At 39.8% G+C, this 23,098-nt stretch overlaps 1 protein-coding gene across 1 annotated transcript in view; it reads left to right on the top strand.

Moving 5' to 3' along the window:
* RELN (reelin) overlaps positions 1–23,098 on the top strand; it is a 502,874-nt gene that overhangs the window by 455,447 nt on the left and 24,329 nt on the right. The window contains 11 exon segments of the mRNA XM_021063495.1: positions 3,551–3,691; positions 4,944–5,121; positions 6,674–6,867; positions 10,946–11,202; positions 14,169–14,323; positions 15,353–15,470; positions 15,473–15,566; positions 17,734–17,911; positions 21,181–21,356; positions 21,506–21,612; positions 22,787–23,029. Coding sequence (XP_020919154.1) covers positions 3,551–3,691; positions 4,944–5,121; positions 6,674–6,867; positions 10,946–11,202; positions 14,169–14,323; positions 15,353–15,470; positions 15,473–15,566; positions 17,734–17,911; positions 21,181–21,356; positions 21,506–21,612; positions 22,787–23,029 — 1,841 coding nt within the window.

The following is a 23,098-nucleotide window of genomic DNA, read 5'->3' as shown; positions in this document are numbered from 1 at the left end:
AGCCCAGGCCACCTCCCCACTGCTAGGAAACCCCACCTCCCCTTTTAACAGCCATCAATTCACTGTCCACTCCACCCCTGACCCCCAGTCCCTGCCTACCCACCCTCAACATGTTTCCTATTCGATTCTTCCTGCCACCTTCATTGCTGCCTATCTCACATTCTCTCAGTGAGTATTTCTGAAGCCCTATCTAGAGATGTCACCAGTGATAAAATGATAAGGAGGCTAATCCAACAGAGAAAACTATGCAAAAGTATGCACTTCTAATAAAGGTGATAAAGGCTTTAATAAAAGATTATGGAGCCTGTATAAGATATCAGAGGAACAAGGAAATTTTATTACGCGCCTACTATCTACAAGCACTGAAGGCACAAACCAGTATTCCCCAAAGGAATACAGAGATATTCCCTGCCCTTCAGAAACTTATAGTCTTTGGAAACTTCTCATAAAATTTGGTGTGATACTCATTACTCTATGAATTACTTAGAAGTATATAGTTTATTCTCTTTATCCAATCTAAGGGCACGATTTAATTTCTACTCATCTCATTTTAGAGAAACGTCATGCTAATTTCTACTTTCATTCCATACTGGTCAGAAATAAAGCTCAATAAGTTATAAATTTTGTTATGTCTTACTGATCCTTACTGTGGGGACAAATTCAATCAATTTTTGTCTTTAGGTTTTAGAAGGAATAGTCTTTGGTGGTTTGGTTCAATATTAAATATAGATTTATTGATTCACCTTTGAAAATTAAATAATTTTAATCCTCTCTGGCTTCTTTTGAATGGTGGAAGTGTTTAAAATCTTTGACATTCTATTTCTGTGTATTATTCTTTTTTTTTTTTTTTTTTGGCTTCTTAGGGCCATACCCCACAGCATATGGAGGTACCCAGGCTAGGTAGGGGTCAAATCAGAGCTACAGCTGCCAACCTACACCACAGCCACAGCAAAGCCAGATCCGAGTCATGTCTGTGACCTACACCAAAGCTCACAGCAATGCCAGATCCTTAACCCATTGAGCAAGGCCAGGGATCGAACATGCAACCTCATGGTTCCTAGTCGTATTTGTTTCTGCTGTGCCACAATGGGAACTCCGAACATGCAACCTCATGGTTCCTAGTCGAATTTGTTTCTGCTGTGCCACAATGGGAACTCCCATCTGTGTATTACTCTTACATTCAGTAATAATGAGAAAATTATTTTACAACTGTATTTTAATCCTTTATATAAGTATATATTTGTCTTCTAAAAAAAAAAAAATAGAGGCATTCCTGCTGTTGTGCAACAGTATCCACAGCATAAATGGAGTACTGGGACACAGGTTCAATCCACCACCCAGCACAGTGGCTTAAGGATTTGGTGTTGCCACAGCTTTGGTGTAGGTCACAACCTCGGCTCAGGTCTGATTCCTGACCTGGGGACTTCATATGCCATGGAGTGGCCAAAAAAGAAATCTTAAAGTCTAAAAGAATGTCTGCAAGTGTTGACTTGTTATTAAAATCCAAGCAATGATGTGCTATGGAAATATGATATTCCACTATGTTATTTATAAAGACATTGCTTCACGTAAACTGGTATAGCTATTAATAAATGTAGTCATTAAAAATTAACTGATGAGGGAGTTCCCATCGTGGCTCAGCAGGGTAAGAACCCGACATAGTGTCCACAAGCATACAGGTTCCATCCCTGGCCTCACTCAGTGGGTTAAGGGTCCCGCATTGTCGCAAGCCAAGGGAAAGATCTCAGATGTGGCTCAAATCTGGTGTCGCTGTGGCCGTGGTGTAGGCCCAGCTGCAGCTCCAATTCTCCCCACAAGCCCAGGAATTTACACATGCCACAGGTGTGGCTATAAAAAAAAAATAATTTTTAAAAATTAGCTGATCAGCAGAACCACTGAATTGCACAACCCCAGGGGGCATCTTGCTTCCCATGATAATACCAACTCCTCACACCTTAAAGCACTTGCTAAGCTCTAGGTGCTGTACCCCGAGTGTATCATGTTGAACAAAAAAGGATTAACCTGGCTTCCTTATAACTTACTCTTCTGAAGAGGAGACAGTCATTTAAGAAATACATATGCAAATAAGTCTATCACTACAATTGTGTTCAATACTCTGAAAGGAAAAGAACAGTTTGCTGTAGAAGGAATGTAATTTGTAAAGGAATACGAAAGAATCTCTCTCTGTAAGGACCTGACGTTTCCTCTGAGACCCGAAGGACATCACAGGGGTTAATCAGGCAGAGAGAAAGGAAAAAACGTGCAGGCAGAAGGCAGGGACGATTTGGGGAGTTTGGGGAGCTTAAAGGGGTGCAGGCTGCAGAATCGAGCAGCCTGGCTGAGGGACGAGAAGAGAGGTCTCAGTGCAGGTAGAGCCTCATGGGCCAAGGAGGAGCATGGGGTGAAGTTAAATGCAACAGAAAGTGACAGGAGGGTATTAGGTAGACGTTTCTCCGCTGAGAGGAACAGATGGGAGCTGGCGAGCAAGACGGGTTATGGAGAAAAGAGTGCGGCGATGCTCGGTAAACAAATATCGAACTGAACTGTTTATTTTCAGAAGGAAAATCTGACTTCTGCTCTGTTTCTTTTCTATTTTCTAAAGCAAGTGTAAATGTGTTCAATTAGAAAATTTGAAATCCTTGCTGTTGTTTGCTCTTTTGCCCTACCTAAAACAGATATCTCTTAGTCAAATGATGAACATATCTCTTAATGACAGAAGTATATAAATCCACGGAACAAAAGTTGCTTTCCCTAATGACTTCGTCCATGGTCTTTGAATGTCCAGGCTCACTGAAGCCTCAGGCATTGTTTGGATTTTACTGCCATCTAGTGTCTCTGCAAACATAAGTTTATTTGTGTTTCTGAACCAGACACTCCCCCAGGCTATGCAAATAAGCAAATATATTTCTGCTTCTGGAATGGGAGAATCTCTGGGTTTTATTTATATTGCATTTAAATCAATATAAAATAAACCCAGTCTTACCTATTACCCTCTCTTTTTCCCCTGTCCATTTATCTAGGGTTTCACTGATCCTTCTAATTTATACCCCACAGTCCTCCTGAGACTTTATTGTGAGAATCCCTGGTGAATGCTATGTGAGACCCATTGCCGAGAAGGGTTTGGCTTTAGGAGGTGAAATCCTCTCCCCAAGTCAAACGCAGCATGGTTTCGGCGACTCCAAGGACAGGCCTCTTTTCCTAATTTGCAAACCTAAGTTAGCAGCAGCCCTGGTGTCCCCCCACATTGTGTTTCCAAACAAAATTCAGGGCTCACTGTTCCCCTGAGGCGACTAGTTTAGAATTAGTTTTAGTTTCTGTTTTAGTCTGTTTTTACAAAGCCCAGAAAGCGCTTTGTCCCAAAATATATCCTCAAGCTATTGCAGTACAGTTTGGTTTGGTTTGGTTCATCAAAGCTTACAAAGAATATTCCAATAATGAACGCTTTTTCACAACACAGGCGAGCATGTGTGAGCATTTGTGTTACACTCCTCCACGCCCCTGTTCAGACATGGCAGAACACATCCTCCATTATAATTCTTTTTCTTCAAAGGTCCCAAGCTACTCGTTTCCGTTGGCATCAACCAGCTCCTTTTGACAAGCAGCAGACGTGGGCAATAGATAATGTCTATATCGGGGACGGCTGCATAGATATGTGCAGTGGCCATGGACGGTGCATCCAGGGAAACTGTGTGTAAGTAGATTTTCTTTTTTCCCTTCCTTCTGCAGGAAGTTCCTGATTCACATTCCAGCCAGGAGATTTTTCTGAAGCTGGTTTCTGAATCACTCCCCAGCTGCCTTAAGTTATATATTTTCCCTACAATCTGACATGGAGCTGACTCTGGAGTATAAGGCTATTGTATCGTCATTCTTGCTTAGAGATCAGGAACTGAACAATAGCTATCTTGTAAGGAGAAGGCTGAGTTATAATTGACTGTCTTTTATTTCCTTCTGTGTTTCCGTGATAGACCTGAGCCTTGAAAAAGACATTAAAAGAGGTTCAGTAATTCAGTGTGTTCTGACTGAAAAGAATACATCATATGTATTGTTCTCACTTAGGTCTGAATATATGTAAAATGATATGTGTTACTGGTGGTTTGATGGGTATTCCTCTGTTATTTGCATAAGAAAGCATGTAAATGCTTGACCAATTCACCAAGTGTATTTGATGAAGAGACAAAGGAGAAGTCTCTCTTGGAGAGCCTTTGCATCTTCAGAAGGATAGAAATAAAGTGTGTGTGTGTCTTTGTACCCCAGGCCTCTGTGTTTTATTTTCAAAGATTAGATGTTTGATAGGCAGCATGAACGAAGATCCTGAAAGAGAATTCGTAGTCTCTTCTCCACTAATCTCTGCACACCTGGGAAGTCTTTCCTTTGATTAATGATTTTAGCCTATATCCAGCATGACCTCAGAGACCCTGGGACCCCCCAGTCCTGTATCCATATTTCCTCCCACAATGCACAGGGGATTCGGTCCTGTGGTGAAAGATGGCAGATGCCATCCACAGTGCCCTCTGTTGTTTGGAACATGGCCTCTTGGGTTTCTCATTGGCCTAAACCTCTGTTAAAAAAACCAATTTCATAAATTATCAGGACCAACCCATTTAGTTTGGCAGCTGCAATTGTTTACAAGCCATCCAGAGCTGTGTCATGTAGGGACATGGCTCTAGTAAATTCTTTGAAGTTGCTTCTTTCTCTCCAGCCGCTTCTCTCTCACTTCTCTCCAAATCGCTACTTTAGGAAATCCTAGAGGCAGTTAATTCACAGCTTATTTCTAACCTAAAGCACTGTAAAGAATAGCAGGTGAATTCCAGCAAGCTCTGTGAAGATAAGTAACCTTTCCTCATCTCAGGCTAGAAAAAAAGAGTTGGTTTCACTAATTTGAGAGCACTCTTGCAGGGGCTGTGTTTGATGCTGACTTTTCCTTTCCCCTTTGCCACTCACAGCTGTGACGAGCAGTGGGGTGGCCTGTACTGTGATGAGCCCGAGACCTCCCTTCCAACCCAACTCAAAGACAACTTCAATCGAGCCCCCTCCAACCAGAACTGGCTGACTATGAATGGAGGGAAGTTAAGTACCGTGTGTGGAGCTGTGGCTTCGGGAATGGCTCTCCATTTCAGCGGGGTTAGTGCTGGGCTGCCCTGTGTTCATGTCTGCATCCTCTGAGTTCTCCCCCAACAAACTGAATCTCTTTCGAAGTTCAATTGGCAAAGCAAATTTCAGAGTCAGACACGCTAAATGCATACCCTAATATGAACTTTAAACTTTATTCAAGTCAAACAATGCCAGTAATTTTCAAAATTTTCCTATTACAAATTAGTTGGGGTAATTTAATTATGAAGGGTAGTGTCAATACCAGGCACATTTAAGTACACGTTTTAAAAGGTCTTAAATGAATTCCCATCCTGGGATAGAGTGCTTGCACAGTGCGTGAGGGTCTTCCATCTGGATGCTGCTTGAATTGAAAATTCCTGAGCTTGCAACAGATTTGGGAGTTAAGGAGCCAAAAATCTGCAAAATGAGCTTCAGTATTTCCTGAATTTATTAACAACAATTAATCCTTTCTCTAAATTATCCAAGAAACAATAATTGTCAGTAATTTCTAGACATTTGTATTTATAGCAGATGATTTTGTGAATGTTAGAAAACTGCTTTGAGGAATTTTTTAGTTATTCTACTTTGCTGCCAAAGATGGCTTGTTTAAAAGCAGAGTTTTCTCCAATGCTATAATTGAATGCCCTTCATCAGCAATTTATTTTTTTAAACAACAGATTCACTGTCAGTTCTTTATTTCCCTACCAAGCCCTACCTTAGAGTTTGCATTTGTGTCAATGAAGTGTACTGGTATTTTAGCCCAAGAATAACACGAGAACACATGGGATGTGGGATTTTTATAATTATCAACAGTGACTAAGAATGCAGTGTTCGCAGTACTCCTCCTAGCTTAGATGGAACTCTAAGAGGTTTTCCTCATAGGTTCAACTAAGAAAGGACTACCTGTGTTAATGAATTGATATAGAAAATATTAAAATCAACTATAAAAGTTTACATTAAAAGTTTGTTATAGGGAATTCCCCAGTGGCTCTGTGGGTTAAGGATCTGGTATGGTCACTGCAGCAACTCGGGTCATTGTTGTGACTTGGGTTCAATCCCTGGCCCAGGAACTTCCACATGCCACAGGACATGGCCAAAAAAAAAAAAAAAAAAAAGTAATAGTGAAGCTTATTACAATTAAATTGTATTAAACTTTTGGACATTGTTTTAAAATTCATATTAAAATAGTCATTTCAATGTGCTATTTTATTAATAGCCGATGCCTTTTTAAAAAATCAGCAGATACTTGTAAATAACTGGAAATATTTTAATAAAAATAGAACAGTTGCTTTAATTCCGGCCCTCATATTGCTTAGAAGAAAATCGAAGAGAGTCTCCTTAGAATCCATTGCCCTTTGTAAGTAAGTTTTAATACCGAAATTGTAAAGTTCAGCATATATTTGCTGAGTGTCTGCTGTGTGCTAGAGGCCATGCTAGGAGCTAGTATAATAGGAGAGAAAAATCATTATTGCAACATGATGTGACTTGTATTACAAAAGAAGGATAGAAGCCAGAGATTACCTAAAACCTATAATGACGATTTCTTATCACTGTGTTGTCACATTCTACTTCTTTTCCTTAGGGTTGCAGTCGACTGTTGGTCACCGTGGACCTAAACCTCACTAATGCTGAGTTTATCCAATTTTACTTCATGTATGGATGCCTGATCACCCCAAACAACCGTAACCAAGGTGTTCTTCTGGAATACTCTGTCAATGGAGGCATTACCTGGAACCTGCTCATGGAAATTTTCTATGACCAGTACAGCAAACCTGGGTCTGTATTCTATCTCTCATAACTAGTGTGTTGAGGAAAGATGCTTGGTAAGGTCTGCCAGAAGTCAGTCACAGGGACCACAGGGGACACACTCACCAGTAGAGGATGCCTCTGAGACCAATACAAAACTAAGGTTTCAGAGCTGAATAAACGGCTTGTTTGGGGTTTTTATTTCAAGAGCAACTAGTCTGTGAGTTCAAAAGTAACATAATGCCAGTAATGAATAGACCCACTCCAAAAACTCGTATAAATTAATGAATATATGATCATTAACTTCAACGGCATTTTAGGAAAATGGAGACATAAAATGGATTTATTTGTTTATGTAGTGTTCATTCCATTTTAGAGAATTGGAGGTTAGAAAAGCAATACAATAACATAAATTATCCTTATTTTTTAATTCCTTATTGAAAAACTCCAAATAAACACAATATATGAGGCATTTTAAAACATATACTCTGGGAGTCTCCATCATAGTTCAGTGGAAATGAATCTGACTCGTATCCATGAGGATACAGGTACGATCCCTGGCCTTGTCAGTGGGTTAAGGATCCAGCATTGCCTTGAGCTGCAGTGTAGGACATAGACTTGGCTTGAATCTGGCATTGCTGTGGCTGTGGCATTGTGGCATAGGCCAGTGGCTATAGCTCTGATTTGACTCCTAGCTTGGGAACCTCTATATGCCACGGTTGCTGCCCTAAAAAACAAAATAATAATAATAATAGTAATAATAAATTAAAATAAATAATATATTCTTGGAATGAAATAATGCCCTTTGCAGCAACATGACTAAACCCAGAGATTATCGTAATACTGAATGAAGTAAGTCAAAGACAAATACCATGTGACATCACTTACATGTAGAAGCTAAAAAAAAAAAAAAATGACACAAAAAACTTATTTATAAAACAAACAAATTCACAGGTTTCAAAACCAATCTTAAGGTTTTCATAGGTGAAACCACTGGGGCAAGGGAAGAAGTGGGAGAGTGGGAAAAACATATACACACGACTGTGTAAAGTACATAATTAACAAGAACCTACTATATAGCACAGGAAAATCTGGGAACTTCCACATGCTGCAGGCACAGCCAAAAAAAGAAAAAAAAGGAAAGAAAAGGTCAAAAAAATTGTTAAAAGGAAAAGATCATATTTATTAAAGGAGGAAGAGGAAAATAGGGAAGAGGATGGTGAGAAAGAGAGGAGAGAAGGTTAGAGGAGAGGAATGACTGCAGCCCAATCAAGAAACAGAATAAATAATAGCTCCCCAGAAGGGGGGGGGGGAGATATAGATAATCCTTCAGTGTGTGGAACCAGGTACAAGCAAAAAATTAGGTAAAATAGGAGTTCCCGATGTGGCGCAGTGGTTAACGAATCTGACTAGGAACTATGAGGTTGCGGGTTCGATCCCTGGCCTTGCTCAGTGGGTTAAGGATCCGGCTTGCCATGAGCTGTGGTGTAGGTTGCAGACTCGGCTTGGATCCCATATTGCTGTGGCTCTGGCGTAGCCGGTGGCTACAGCTCTGATTAGACCCCTAGCCTGAGAACCTCCATATGCCGTGGGGGCGGCCCTAGAAAAGGCGGAAAGACCCCCCCAAAAAAATAAATAAATAAATAGGTAAAATAAAAACAATTAAGAATCTTGTAAATCATCATTTAAATTCAGTGTATCAGCCGAGAATAGGTTCAGTTGTGAATGACAAAAAACGTAAAATAACTTGAAAGTTTTTTTCCCCTCTGTTAAGTAAATTAGATCTAGAGGAAGGAGCCCAGAGCTCCTACAGTGGCTCCATCAGCACTAGAGACCTGGGTTCCTTCTACCTGGTCCCTCTGCCACACATGACCCCTGACCTGCATCTCCTGGTCCAAGAGGGCCCACATTCCAGCCTGCAAGCAGGAGGATGGGGCAAGAGGGGTGTGCCGTCCCTCTTTAAGGACACTGCCTAACAATGGTCCACACTTCCCTTCACATTCCTAGAGCCAGAACTTTGTCACAGAGACACACCCAGATGCAAGGGAATCTAGACACATTGTCTTTATTCTGGGTGACTATTTGCCTTGCAAAAAAGATGAGCACCTAATAATAAGGAAGGGACACTGCAGAATATGGTAGTTGAGGAAATGCCAGCAGTCTGCCGTGAGCGAAAGTTTTAAATCGCACGCACTTGCATTAAAGTTGGACACCAGTAAAGGATTCCAAATAGAAGCTAAGTACGCAGTGTCATAGTGCAAAAAATGTGCTCACCTATTAGTAGGAGGTAGTAGACAAGCCAAGTAAACTCTTCCTGGAGAAAGTTATAATGACTCTCAGGTATGAGTTTCTGAACATTCAAACAGCATGATATGCAGGGAGAAGGAAGTTATGTTTCTGTCTAATCTACTTTAGTTCTCTGAAGGAGAAACAAATTCAACTAAGTAGAACAGTGGTCATAATTTATTTACACTTTCAGCAGCCTTAGGTAAATTTCCACTCCAAAGGTTTTTAAAATGTGGTCAGGGACTTATGAGAAAAAGGAACCACTTAGAAATAGGAAAGAAAAATGAAGATAAAAAGATGGTTGTTCTGGGTAAAGAAATATGATTATGTGTCCCTCTGGAAATGGATGGGTTTCTGATATTATTTAATACTTTAATAAATGTTAATTAAACATACCAATCCAATGGAGATAAATTATAGAAAGAGCCTACAAGGCGAGCATATTAAAAAAAAAAAAAAAAAAAAGGAAAGGGAGGGGTACAGGCGAGCTTCAAAACTGAGTTGTCAGAGGAAATGAACTTTGGGAAAGATTAGTTGCCTAAAGACTCATGGTCTCCAAACCGCCAGTTACTACACGGGTGAGCGTCTGGGACTCTTCCCCTAAAACCAAGATGCTCTGCGCTAGCATGGCCCAAAGGGTACTCAAAGTGATGCACATAACCCACAAAAGTACTTAAAATCCAAATGCTGGAAATCCAACAGATACCACCCTCGACTTGAATGGCTTTTGAGTGATCCCCATTTGGAATACTGCCTACTCTTCTGGTTTTCATACCTTTAGGAAGACATAAAATAGAGACGAGGGGAAAATAAAATCGACAAGGAGATACTTTTGTAAACAAAATTAAAATAACAAAACCTCTTCAGTGTGAAAGCAAAAACTAAGGGGTCACATTGAAACCCTTCACCTAAGGGTTCTTCCCAGGATGAACTGGGGCTTGTTGGCCCCGTCCTGCAGCACCAGCGTTAAGAGGCAGCCCTGGAAAGTAAAAGGAGGGAGATGAGCCTGGAAAAAGAATGCGATTTTATGCAGAGGAGGGTAAGCCTCAGGAAATTGTTTTCCCTAACAGACTTTAAGAGTTGTGAGTATCAGTTTAATGGGGTTTGATATCGTCCTGGGGTTTTAATGTGTTGTTGGAACTCGGGGATATTTTTGACTTTATTTATAGCTGATTAAGTTTTATGTTGGAGCATGGAGCCATGTGTTTCCACGGCTGGGGCAGCTTGCTCAGTTTGTTAACCCATGGTTCTCACCCAGCATTTCTTAGTATTACGTTTTAAATAAAGCATAGAGTCAGTGTCAAACCAGGCAACTGAGAAAGTAATTACCTACAGCCTGGTACCGTCAGGGTGAGAGCCCAAATTTCCTGCCACAATCTAGTATCCAAATTCCAAGCAAATTGCTGTATTACTCGTGGGACTGGCGGGGGCAAAAAACCTATGAAACTAACCCTTCGGCGGCAGAAAAAAAGTCAGTATTGGTTTACATCTACCAAAGTGCGTTTACCTGTGCTTACGGATCTGGAAAGACCCTAGTCAAGCAGAAAACTGTAGGGTCCCTCTGAGTCCGGGACAGTTAGGGCAAGTGGGTAGTTCTGGGATTCTTGAATGTGTTCCCATTCTGTTTCTCCAACTCAGTAACTTGTGAAACATCATAAAATCGAACCAGTTTATCATAGGTTTTTTTGGTAATGATTTGAGCTGACGTCCTCTCCTCACCCCCATGTGACATGTCATATCTCACCTCTGGCTGCACATCTTTTACTTTGCTTGAGACATGTGACCTAACGTTTCCCTCCGCCCTGACCATCATTTTCTTCAGATTCGTGAATATCCTCCTCCCCCCGGATGCTAAAGAGATGGCTACTCGCTTCCGCTGGTGGCAGCCGAGACACGATGGCCTGGACCAGAACGACTGGGCCATCGACAACGTGCTCATCTCGGGCTCTGCCGACCAGAGGACGGTCATGCTGGACACCTTCAGCAGCGCCCCGCTGCCCCAGCACGAGCGCTCGCCTGCCGACGCCGGCCCAGTGGGCAGGATTGCTTTCGATATGTTTATGGAGGACAAAACTACAGGTAAATGTTTCACTGAGGCTAAATGAAAATCCATTTGGGTCTCTTCCAAAAAGTGAAATGTGGAACCTTTTACGGATCAAGCGGTGTACAAACAGTGTAAAGGGGGTCACCCTTTTGCTCCTCTCAGCCTTCCTGCTTTACATTGTAACTAGATTTTTTTTTTTTCATTCAAGCCAACAAGTGTGTTTTAATAAATAGCATTCTATCATTTTACTAACGGGGTAATTTTCTTTTAGAAAATTTTCATTTCTATTTCCTGTCTTCTGGGGTTTTTTTTTGTTTTTTGTTTTTTGTTTTTGTTTTGAATAGAAGGCCACTGTTTCCTGAGCATTTCTTTTATTCGCCAAAGACAAGTGTTTTGTTTGGCTGCGTGGCCACATTTCCAAGGGCATGCTGGTTCCTCTTCATCCTCCGTAGAAGTGTGGTGGTCCTGGTGAAAGGTCCAGGATCTCTTGATGCTATTCTTATTTTTACCGTCTTGTTTTCATTTCATGAAACTATTCTGGTCACTTTTTTTTTCCTTTTTTTTTTTTTTTTTTTTGGCTTTTTAGGGCTGCAGTCACGGCCTATGGAAGTTTCCAGGCTAGGAGTCAAATCAGAGCTACAGCTACCAGCCTACCCCACAGCCACAGCAGCGTGGGATCCCATCCAAGTCTGCAACCTACACCACATCTCACAGCAATGCCAGATCCCTAACCCACTGAGCAAGGCCAGCGATCAAATCAGCATCCTCATGGATCCTAGTTGGGTTCTTTAACCACTGAGCCACAAAGGGAACTCCCCGGTCACCTTTTTTAACTGGTATCATATTCAGGATGGGGCTTTGTCATGCCGCATCCTGGGTTATACCCCATAAGACATGGTATCTTCGGTAAAGTAGTTTTAAGTATTCATATCAATACTGCAAGTGTTTCCTGAATAGCTAGACTCTACCGCTATAGAGTCATCAGATAGCGGGACTGTGCCACACCCAACTGCATGCTAGCCTCTCCCATGGAGAGGACAATCTGGGTGTATCTTAGAATAATAAGACCGACTCCAGAGGAATGAAACCTACACTGAAAACAGTTGAAATGTAAGGAATTTTAATAACTCAAAATATTCAGTTACTAAGGTTTCATTCCAAAAGAAATACCTGTTAAAAGTGTGAAATTAAGACAATACAGAAAATCATGAAGATGAAAATCACTGAGAGCAAAACCATCATCAATATTTTGATATTTTTCTTAGAGTCTTTTTTACTCTGCGTTTACATAATCATATTTTAACAAAATTATAATCTTAAATTATATATATTTTGCAGCCTGCTTTTTCCACTCAAAACTAAAACTTGTTATTTCCTTTTGTTCATAAGTATCTTTGAACATACAGTTTTAAAAGCCATATGATATTCCATTATAATTTATTACTTCGACATTGAATATTTAGTTTAATTATTCTTTTTTTTTCTTTTTGCAGCCACATCTGCAGCATATGGAGGTTCCTGGGTTAGGGGTTGAATTGAAGCTGCAGCTGCTGGCCTACACCACAGCCACAGCAGCACTAGATCCAAGCTGCATCTGTGACCTATGCTGCAGCTTGCAGCAACACTGGATCCCTAACCCACTGAGTGAGGCCAGGGATCAAACTCGCATCCTCATGGACACTATGTCAGGTTCTTAATCTGCTGAGCCACAATGGGAACTCCTAGATTAATTATTCTTATTAATTCATTTATCAGTATATCACATGGTACAGTAATATAATTGCAAACATTTAATAAAAATTATCCTTTTAAATTGAAAAAGCTTAGAATGGTCTTTACCCCTACCCAGTAACCTCTCTCAAGAAGGTTACTGAGGAGTTCCTGCTGTGGTGCAGTGGGATCAGCAGTGTCTGTGGAACATCAGGACACAGGTTCAATCCCCAGCCCAGCACTGCAACCGTGGCTCCCAGGAACTCCATATGCTGCTGGGAAGCCAAAAAAAAGGTTATTGATAAGACTTACATAGATCTGGAGTTCCCACGTGGCTCAGCGGTTTACAAACCTGATTAGCATCCATGAGGACGCGGGTTTGATCCCTGGCCTCGCTCAGTGGGTTGAAGATCCGGCATTGCCATGAGCTGTGGTGTTGGTCGCAGACACGGCCTGGATCCCGCATTATTGCGGTTGTGGCTGTGGCTGGCGGCTACAGCTCTGATTGGACACCTAGCCTGGGAACTTCCATATGCTGTGAGTGCAGCCCTAAAAAGACAAAAAGAAAAAAGACTTAAATAGATCTGATTCAGAACTTTGCTAAATTACTCATTTATTTTTCTCTGTGCATTGGTTTATGAGTTTACAATCAGAGAATAAGTTTTTTTCAGGGAATAATTTAAGCATAACTTCTGTAAGAATAAAAGCAAATGCACATTTTTTTCAAGCATCTAAAATACTGACTTTTATTTTTGGCTAATTTTTGATGCGTAATTAGCTCCTGCCTGTCCTGCAAAGACAGTGCTTCTAGAAAGTGTAATATCTACTTTGCAGAAGTAATTTGTGATATTGCAGAACAGCTTGATGTTAGTGATTAATGTAAGCCCTTTTTCATCAGAAGATACTACCAGAATTTGAGTAGAAGTAGCTAACTCACTTTCCTACCACATTCCTAAAAATTCTTTCTCTTTCTTTAGATTTTGCCTCAAAAGTGAAACATCTGTCAGAAAATATATATATACATTTCCCTTTACTTTGCGTTTGTAACACTTACAATATGCTTTTTTTTTTTTTCTAAATGTGGACTTAACTAATATCAAACTCTTGGTATATCTCAACCTCTCAGTATCCATGTTGCTCAATTGAGATGCTTCCATTAGTGTTTTGTCTGTGGGAGGTATGTAATAAGAGAGACTTCTACTTAATTCTAAATCTTGCCTGAAGTGAAAATTTGCTTCAAGTGTTTTTGTCATTTATCAGTCATAAAATTTTTATTTATTTATTTTTTAAGTAAATGAGCATTGGCTATTCCATGATGATTGTACAGTAGAAAGATTCTGTGACTCCCCGGATGGCGTCATGATCTGTGGCAGTGAGGATGGAAGAGAAGTATATGCAGTGACCCATGACCTGACTCCCACTGAAGGCTGGATCATGCAATTCAAGGTGAAAATGTTATTATCTCAGTTACTTAAAGAGCCATGCACCGGCAATATAAAAATGGGAAAAAAAATAGACAATGATCATACAATATTCTCTTGACTTAATACATACTTTGAAAAATAAAGTAACATTGAGATAATATACATCTCAACTTACATGTATAACTTAATGATTAAAAGCTTTCTATTTCTGAACTATTGCGAGGTGAAACTTAGGGAAGAGTAAATGTGCTTCTGTATGGGATTAAATACGGATGGAACAAAATATTTATAATGGAAATGTAGGATACTGATTCCACTTCCCTGAGTTTAAATCATTGTGTGATTTAGGCATTGTTTTCCTTTAAGAGAAGATTAAGATTATACCTACCTTTTTTACAAGAGCATTTTGGTGTTTCTGAATAAAGAAAATTATAGCAAACAAAGGCATGATTAGCATTAATGCCAACAACAATTTTGGCCAAGATTGTGTGCCAACCAATTTATTCTGTCTACCTCAATCCCACTGTATTAGCAAATGTTACGTTATGACTGTCTCCATCAACAAAGGATGCGGTGCATTATCAAAAGTACCTTCTGTAATCACTTCGTTGCATCTTACTTGTAGTTGAAAGTGATTTATTGAGAGTCATAAATTGTATAACAAAACAGTAAACTTGGGAAAGCTGTTAGCCATCCTTCTTGGTCTAGCATTCTGCCAAAGAGAAGTGCCAGACCATTAGCACAACAAACAACAATTTGTAAAAGTAGGCCCAGGCCTTCCAAGGCAATCAGCCAGCCATGGCAGAAGCACAGATTTCAGCTTCTCTCCAAACTCCTTGCACAATATATTTGGCTCTCTAATTTGTCACCTTGGGCAACCATGTCAAGTCTGCCGTCCATCAGCAGAGTGAATAATGAACCTGAAAATACAGGACAGATATGGTACAGTGTCTGTTAAGTGATCAGCAACTTTCTTGCTGCCTAATTCTTAAGCAGAAACATGGAATATGGTTTTAATACCTTACTAATCTTGCATTTCTTTATTTATTAGATCTCTGTTGGATGTAAAGTGTCTGAAAAAGTTGCCCAAAATCAAATTCATGTGCAATATTCTACTGACTTCGGTGTGAGCTGGAATTATCTCGTCCCTCAGTGCTTACCTGCAGACCCAAATGCTCGGGAAGTGTTTCGCAGCCATCTGTGTTCTTTCCAACTAAAGAGTGGAAAAGGATCACATACCCACTCCCTGAAAGTTTAGTTGGAAAGTAAGTAGAAAATTAACATAAAGCCTGGTTCCATGCACCCAAAAGTAGGTGGTTAGCTCAAAAGTATTGTGGGATCGTGGGTAAAATGCTCTCTTCCTGACTCTAACAGGTCTCTAATTGGTGACCCCCATGATGAGCTATTTTAAGGAGACCTCATGTTGCAATCCTCAGACTTGTTAAGATGGAACTTGGCAGGACCTACCATCTTCCATATCTCAGTCTCTGAAAATGGGGACAGAGTAATGGTGATAGCCTTGGAGGCAATTGAAAAGATATATGCTAACTTTTGGACACAGAGTTGTAAATTGTTGTGGTCCATGGTCCTTCATAACTTTCTACGTTACCACCTTATCAATTGATGATGGACAGAGCCAGAAGCCAAACCTAACTCATCATGCTATTTGTACAGATCTTAACTCTTCATGCTATATGTACAAATGTGGTTTGTAGGTTTCATTTTTTCTTATCAAAGCATTGTTCTGCACCTGTGAAAAGTAATTAGCGTGGAGCAGTAGTGAGCCGAGGTGATTAAACTGTTCTCTGAAAAGGCTGTGGATAAAGTAAGGCATTTACCAAAAAATTCCCTTCAACTGTAAAATTAAGGAAAAAGATACATTAAAGAAAATGATAGGTATACTTCCACTATACAAATCATAGAACCTGGCTAAATGAAGAACCTTCTAGTGAAGCAGAGTTATGATAGATGACCAGAACATAGAGAGCCTTTGAATAAGGTGCTTCCACAGGACTTTTCCAGAGTCCCACAGAGATCATTTACTACATGGGAACTCGCAGTTTTCTGGAACAAATCTAAAGGCCTTCGTCCATTAACTTGCTAGAAAACAATTAGTATGCTTTCGGCTACAGGTAGCAAAAAACCCCATTTAAATTAAATTTGGCTCAATTGAAAATGCAATGTATTATATCTACAGTGAAAAAATTCCAAAGATAAATGAACTGTAGGATTGGTTGATTGACAGGCTCAATGGTGTCTTCAGGGAGATTGTTATTTCTTATTCTCTTACGCTGCTCCGTTGTCTACACATGGGTGTCACACTCAGCCTTTGGGCTGGTTCCCCTCTTGAACACAGATGGCTGCCCGAAAGCGGGAACAGAATGCATCCTTACCGGTGGCTAATAGGAGAAAAAGAGAGTTGCTTTTTTTCAAACAGAACTGGAGCAAGTGCCTCCTTGCATCTCATTGGTACACATTAATTCAAGAATGCCCATTCCTCAGTACTGAGGGGCATTATACCACGATGACGGTCTCATGTGACTCATCTGGGCTGAAATGGAGGCTGGCAAGCCACCACAACCTCACTGCCTTATTTTCCCCCTCCTGTTCTCTCTCATTTCATCATGAGGTACAATTTACATTCAGTAAAATGAACGCATTTTAATTGTTCAGCGCAAGTTCTTCCCATTGTATAACCCCTGTAACCACCACATGAAACAAGATAACAGAGCATTTACGTCATTCCAGAATGTTCTCTCGTGCACTTGGAACTCTTTACACCAAAATAGTGTGGCATACTTTAATATAAGGTTAATCATGAGGCTTATATTTTTCCCAGAAGGCAGAAAAGAACAATGATGGAATTAAAATCTCAGGAAAATTGTCCTTTAATATAAACCTTTCAAAATTGTTTTCTAATTAGCATAGTTACTCTGAGAATATTGATTATCTTTGGGGAATTCAGAAGTTGCTATTTCCCACCCCCCCCGAGGGCTGTGTGGATGCTGACTAGGCTCTGTCAAAGGATTCATTCACCTTCTGTACAATTTCAGAAATGCAATTAATGAGCCTAAATTGCGTCGCAGCCACTGGACTCCAGTTCATAAGCAACCTGATTTATGATGGTTACGGATTTGCATTTTTAAATGTTGCTTTTGCTTGAAATAGAGATTCCACTGTATTTTTGTTTTGTTTTACAAGTTTACTCTCATATTTTAAAATTTAAGTTGAACTGGCTTTAAACTTCCATTACTAAGGGCGGTAAGAAAACATTTTTTATTAACCCATTTTATCTTGTCAGAATGGTTTAAATGTTTTTTTGGTTTTGTTTTGTTTTTTTCTTCTCTTGAGCACTGAATACACACACAGGAAAACGGACCTGAATAAACTTAACTTTTGTTTGTCCCTCCTTTGTTCTTATGGTGCCAATAGCCCAGTAAGGTTTAGGTTCTATCAGAAGCACTCAGATATGCAGTGGGCAATTGACAATTTCTACCTGGGCCCTGAATGCTTGGACAACTGCAGAGGCCATGGGGACTGCTTAAAGGAACAGTGCATCTGTGATCCGGGGTACTCTGGGCCGAACTGCTACTTGACTCACACTCTGAAGGTAACGTCAAAGCCCCTGAAGGATGCCTCTTCTCACATGTGGGCCATGCATCAAGAGCTAATGTAAGAGTGAGACCAGTAATTTATAATGACATTCTTTGGGGGCCCCCAATAAACAAATCCTTGGGATGGAAACTTTCAAAAATGTGTTAGGTTTATTATATACAAAAATATTAGGATTAAGTTCTAATACATTTTACCCAATTCATAAAATAAACCAGACTATATAAAGCACATACACTGCTTTTTTTAGAGCAGATTCTTAAAGTCTACATTACGCCTTCTTTAATTCCATTTTTTTTTCAGTAAATGTACTGCTTAAAGGAAGATACCGTTGTTGTTATGAAATAAAGCAAATAACATCAATACATTGTCAAAAAAATAAAAAAAAAATTTTTTTGTCTTTTGTCTTTTGAGGGCCGCACCCACAGCATATGGAGGTTCTCAGGCTAGGGGTCCAATTGGAAGTGTAGCTGCTGGCCTACGCCACAGCCACAGCAGCACATGAACCGAGCTGCATCTGCGACCTACACCACAGCTCACGGAAACGCCACATCCTTAACCCACTGAGCGAGGCCAGGGTTTGAACCCGCAACCTCATGGTTGCTAGTCGGATCTGTTTCCACTGCGCCATGACGGGAACTCCAAAAAATCAAATTTTCAAAAAGGCCTAAACAGTACCTGAATTTTTGTTCAGAAAATTCAGTGTTCTGGTTTGCTGACTGCTGAAATGTGGTTTTGTATTCAGTAAGAATAAAGAGGTCATTCTTGGTAACTTTAGCTGTTATATCACTATGTACTATGCAAAGCAAATACCATTGCCCGACAGAGTTGCTATATATACACTCTGAATAAATATGCTGCGTTCATGGTAAAGCAACAGAAAAATAACGAAGCTAAAAAAGCACATGTGATTGAAATTGAACATATTAAGTGGCAAACAATGTAACAAAAATCTGTCCTATTCTTTTTCTGCAATACTTCAGCAACTTTGGAATTGATAAATTAAAAACATAAAATTGGAGCAATTCTCACTTGTGTCTGAAGCTGTCAGTCTATTTGTGATCAATGACATTATAACATAAGAAAGAGGGAGTTCCTGCTGCCGCTCAGCAGTAATGAACCTGACTAGTATCCATGAGGACATGGTTTCCATCCCTGGCCTCGTTCAGTGGGTTAAGGATCCGGCATTGCCGTGGGCTATGGTGTGGGTCACAGACATGGCTCGGAACCCGTGTTGCTGTGGCCATGAAGTCGGCTGGCAGCTGCAGCTCCAATTCGACCCCTAGCCTGGGAACTTCCATATGCTGCAGGTGTGGAAAAAAAAGAAAAGGGAAAGATATATAGCCACGGGTAATGAATAAATTTTTTAAAATCTAGTTTCCTTCATGAACATTTAAGTCTCAACAGCATTCCTCAGTTGGATAAGAAATTATAGAAATCTATATTAAGAACTCTGAACCAATGAGAGTTACTATGGTTAACAAAGTGTCCTTGTTTTTCCATGTAAACCTCCATTTATAAATTGCATTTATTTGCCAACATCAGTGAGGTAAGGTAAGGCTCACATGTGACTCCATATCTTTAACTGTAGAGTTGATTATGTTCTAAGTTTGAGGAAAAGAGAATCTATTTAAATCTAAAGTCATAACTCCACAACAAGACGGCAACGAGACAACTTTCCTAAGAAGTGAAAAGGTGTGCAATTTTTCTATAAAGTTACTGTAGTTGCAGCTATAACAGATTGTTTTCATGATGTGTTTCTGTAATTTAAAAAAGAAAAAGCAAAGAAAGCTGCCTCAGCCCAATGCAAAACTGAATTATGGACAAAATACATGTCCTCTGGACAAAATAAATAAAAAATCAAGATCTTAACTATGATGTGAGAGGATGAAATAATGTGACATAAAATGTAACCATAATGAACCCTAATATTTCATTTACCCTACCTGAAAAATAGACTGTTCCTGGTGGTTGGGTCATTTTTAGTTAGGGAAAATACTTTAGTCTTGATTTTGAGTTCTCATCTTCATCCTCATATCTTGGCCCTGATAAACATGTGAAAAGTCCTTCAAATTGCCTCCCAAGGTTGAGTTTCTTTTGACTTCATATGGAAAGCTTTGGTTTCAAATGTCCCTGCCTAACCACATGGACATTTTAAGTTTGTTCTGTGCTGGAGGCCAAAGGAACCTGGGTTCCTGAATCAGTCTCCAAGGTGGGGGCACGTACTCCCAAGAACAAGACAGTCAAGCGGGGAATATTGGGGGGGGGAGTGCTAAAACATCCATTTTATTTTATCTTATTCCTTTAAATTGTCATTTCTGTTCATGTTTCAGAGTATCATAATAAATTACAATAGCATTTTTCATAATATGTAAATAAACAAGTGTATTTTGAAAGTACATGCTTAAGTAACTTTTTTTTTTTTTTTTGTCTTTTTGCTATTTCTTTGGGCTGCTCCCTTGGCATATGGAGGTTCCCAGGCTAGGGGTCTAATCGGAGCTATAGCCACTGGCCTACGCCAGAGCCACAGCAACGCGGGATCCGAGCTGCGTCTGCAACCTACACCACAGCTCACGGCAATGCCGGATCGTCAACCCACTGAGCAAGGGCAGGGACCGAACCTGCAACCTCATGGTTCCTAGTCAGATTCGTCAACCACTGTGCCATGACGGGAACTCCTTAAGTAACTTTTTACAAATAGGAGTATTACTATATTCAGCCTTACAATTGTTTTACTTTAAAACTCTCTCTAGATTTTATTTAATTTAATTAATTAATTTATTTATTTATTTTTTACTTTTCTGGGCTGCACCTGCAGCATATGGAGGGTCCCAGGCTAAGGGTCAAATCGGAGCTGCAGCTGCTGGCCTACACCACAGCCAGAGCAATGCGGAATCCAAGCCACATCTGCAACTATACCACAGCTCACAGCAATGCCAGATCCTTAACCCACTGAGTAAGGCCAGGGATTGAACCTGCATCCTCATAGATGCTAGTCAGATTCGTTTCTGCATGATGGGAACTTGTCTCTCTAGATTTTAAATTCCAACATTATTTAAGCAGTTTCAATGATCTTCAATACATGATCGAAAAAAATATTATGGAAATATCCTGTTGGGTTTTTTTTTTTAATATCTTTTGGAAAAGCATTCGAAATCAGCTCTAACTTTTTTAAATCCAAGAAGTAACTCCGTTTTGTCTTAACTATTCCATAATTATTCTTTGAAATTGTTACTTTCAAACACATGCAACTTACCTTTTTTCCAGACTTTCCTGAAGGAGCGCTTTGACAGTGAAGAAATCAAGCCCGATTTGTGGATGTCCTTGGAAGGTGGAAGTACTTGTACTGAGTGTGGGGTTCTGGCCGAAGACACCGCCCTTTATTTTGGGGGATCCACAGTGAGACAAGCTATTACTCAAGATTTGGATCTCAGAGGGGCAAAGTAAGTCAACTTTGTGTTGTTTTTGTTACAATGTAGCAAATTGGCCCCCAAACAAGGAACACATGTGTGGAAGAAATTGTTACCCTAGACTTGAGTAGACAATGTGTTCTAATTAACTATTCTGATGGATAATATGTGCTTGTATTCAGATTCCTGCAGTACTGGGGGCGCATCGGTAGTGAGAACAACATGACCTCCTGCCATCGGCCCATCTGCCGGAAGGAAGGCGTGCTGTTGGACTACTCTACCGATGGAGGCACGTTTCAGGGGGTGAAAGCCATGCCTTGGAGCAGATTCCCAAATTCCATCCAATGCCCCTCAGAAAAATCTCTACAAAACTCTCCTACCTGCAGTGCAAATAGTGGAATTCACAAAGAGAAAGCTATACATCTTGCATTACACTTTCCATACGTGTGATTTCTGCGTTGTACAAAATCCACCGAAGAAGGGACAAGAGAAAAAAAAAAATCACATTTAAAAAATAAACTCCAAAATGGATGAATAAAGAAAATAATCACTATGCTTAGCAGAGGCTTACTGATACAATTAAGAAATAAATTTTCGTGTGGTTTTCCAAGTAAAAGATAATTTTTAAAACATTTTAGAGTATTTTTAAAAGCTTTTGTATGAACAAGCCTGTAATAAATACTGTAGAAAATCTATAAGAAAACTTTATTGTGAAAGAAGGTAGTTTGTGAGTTTGGCACACACAGTTTTAACAAAATTTTGTTTGTTTTATTATTTTAAAGCAGCTGAAACCTGACCACTAGTACCACAAGGTCTTTAGAAAATCAGTTTTGGTGGATAAATATCGTTCTTAATAAGTAGATGAGCCTAAAGTATTCAGGGTATTCAGAAGGTGTTTTCTTAAGTAAGTTTTTTAATTGTTATTTCCCCAATACAGTTTTTCAGATTGTATAAATCTTTTGCCTTTTACTTAAGTAATTTAAACATTCTATCTATAGTCTTATCAATTGATGAGAGAAATTTCATATTTATCCCACAAACCACAAATTACATAGAATTACATAGAGTAGATTTATTACATAGAATACAATAGAATTACATAGAATAGCTATATTCTAAAATACTAGGAATTCTTGATGAGAGACCTGCACAATATGGTTATGTCTCATTATTTATGAGATAGTGCATATAAGAAGAACAAAATTTTAAAAGCACAAAACATAACTTCTACTTCAGTGTTTTTCTTTTTGGCCAGGTATTTCTAAATGCCCTTCCCCTTATATCATCAGCCTCATTTTGAAATAATATGTATAAGGGATGAACACTTAGATTAAACTCAGTGAAGTCAGTTCTCATTAACTGGCTGAAGATTCCTTTGGGAAGCTGACAGTAGCTGCAGTATTCTGGTGGTTTGTGGCTTTTTTTCTAGATCTGTTACTATGTTGGTGGATTTGTTATTATAGGAATTACTTGGACTTTGCTCCATGAGATGGATTATCAGAAGTACATTTCTGTCAGACATGACTACATACTTCTTCCCGAGGATGCCCTCACCAACACAACTCGACTCCGCTGGTGGCAGCCTTTTGTAATCAGCAATGGACTTGTGGTCTCTGGAGTAGAGCGTGCTCAATGGGCACTAGACAACATTTTGATTGGGGGAGCAGAAATCAACCCCAGTCAACTGGTGGACACTTTTGATGATGGTAAGAAACAAGACATCGAACAGTCTTTCCTGTGAGTCTCTTATCTGCTTGTGTCTCTGCATGAGTTAC

This window comes from Sus scrofa, chromosome 9 (genome assembly GCF_000003025.6).
Source record: "Sus scrofa isolate TJ Tabasco breed Duroc chromosome 9, Sscrofa11.1, whole genome shotgun sequence".
Taxonomy (NCBI): domain Eukaryota; kingdom Metazoa; phylum Chordata; class Mammalia; order Artiodactyla; family Suidae; genus Sus; species Sus scrofa.
This window is presented reverse-complemented; position numbering and strand designations above follow the sequence as displayed.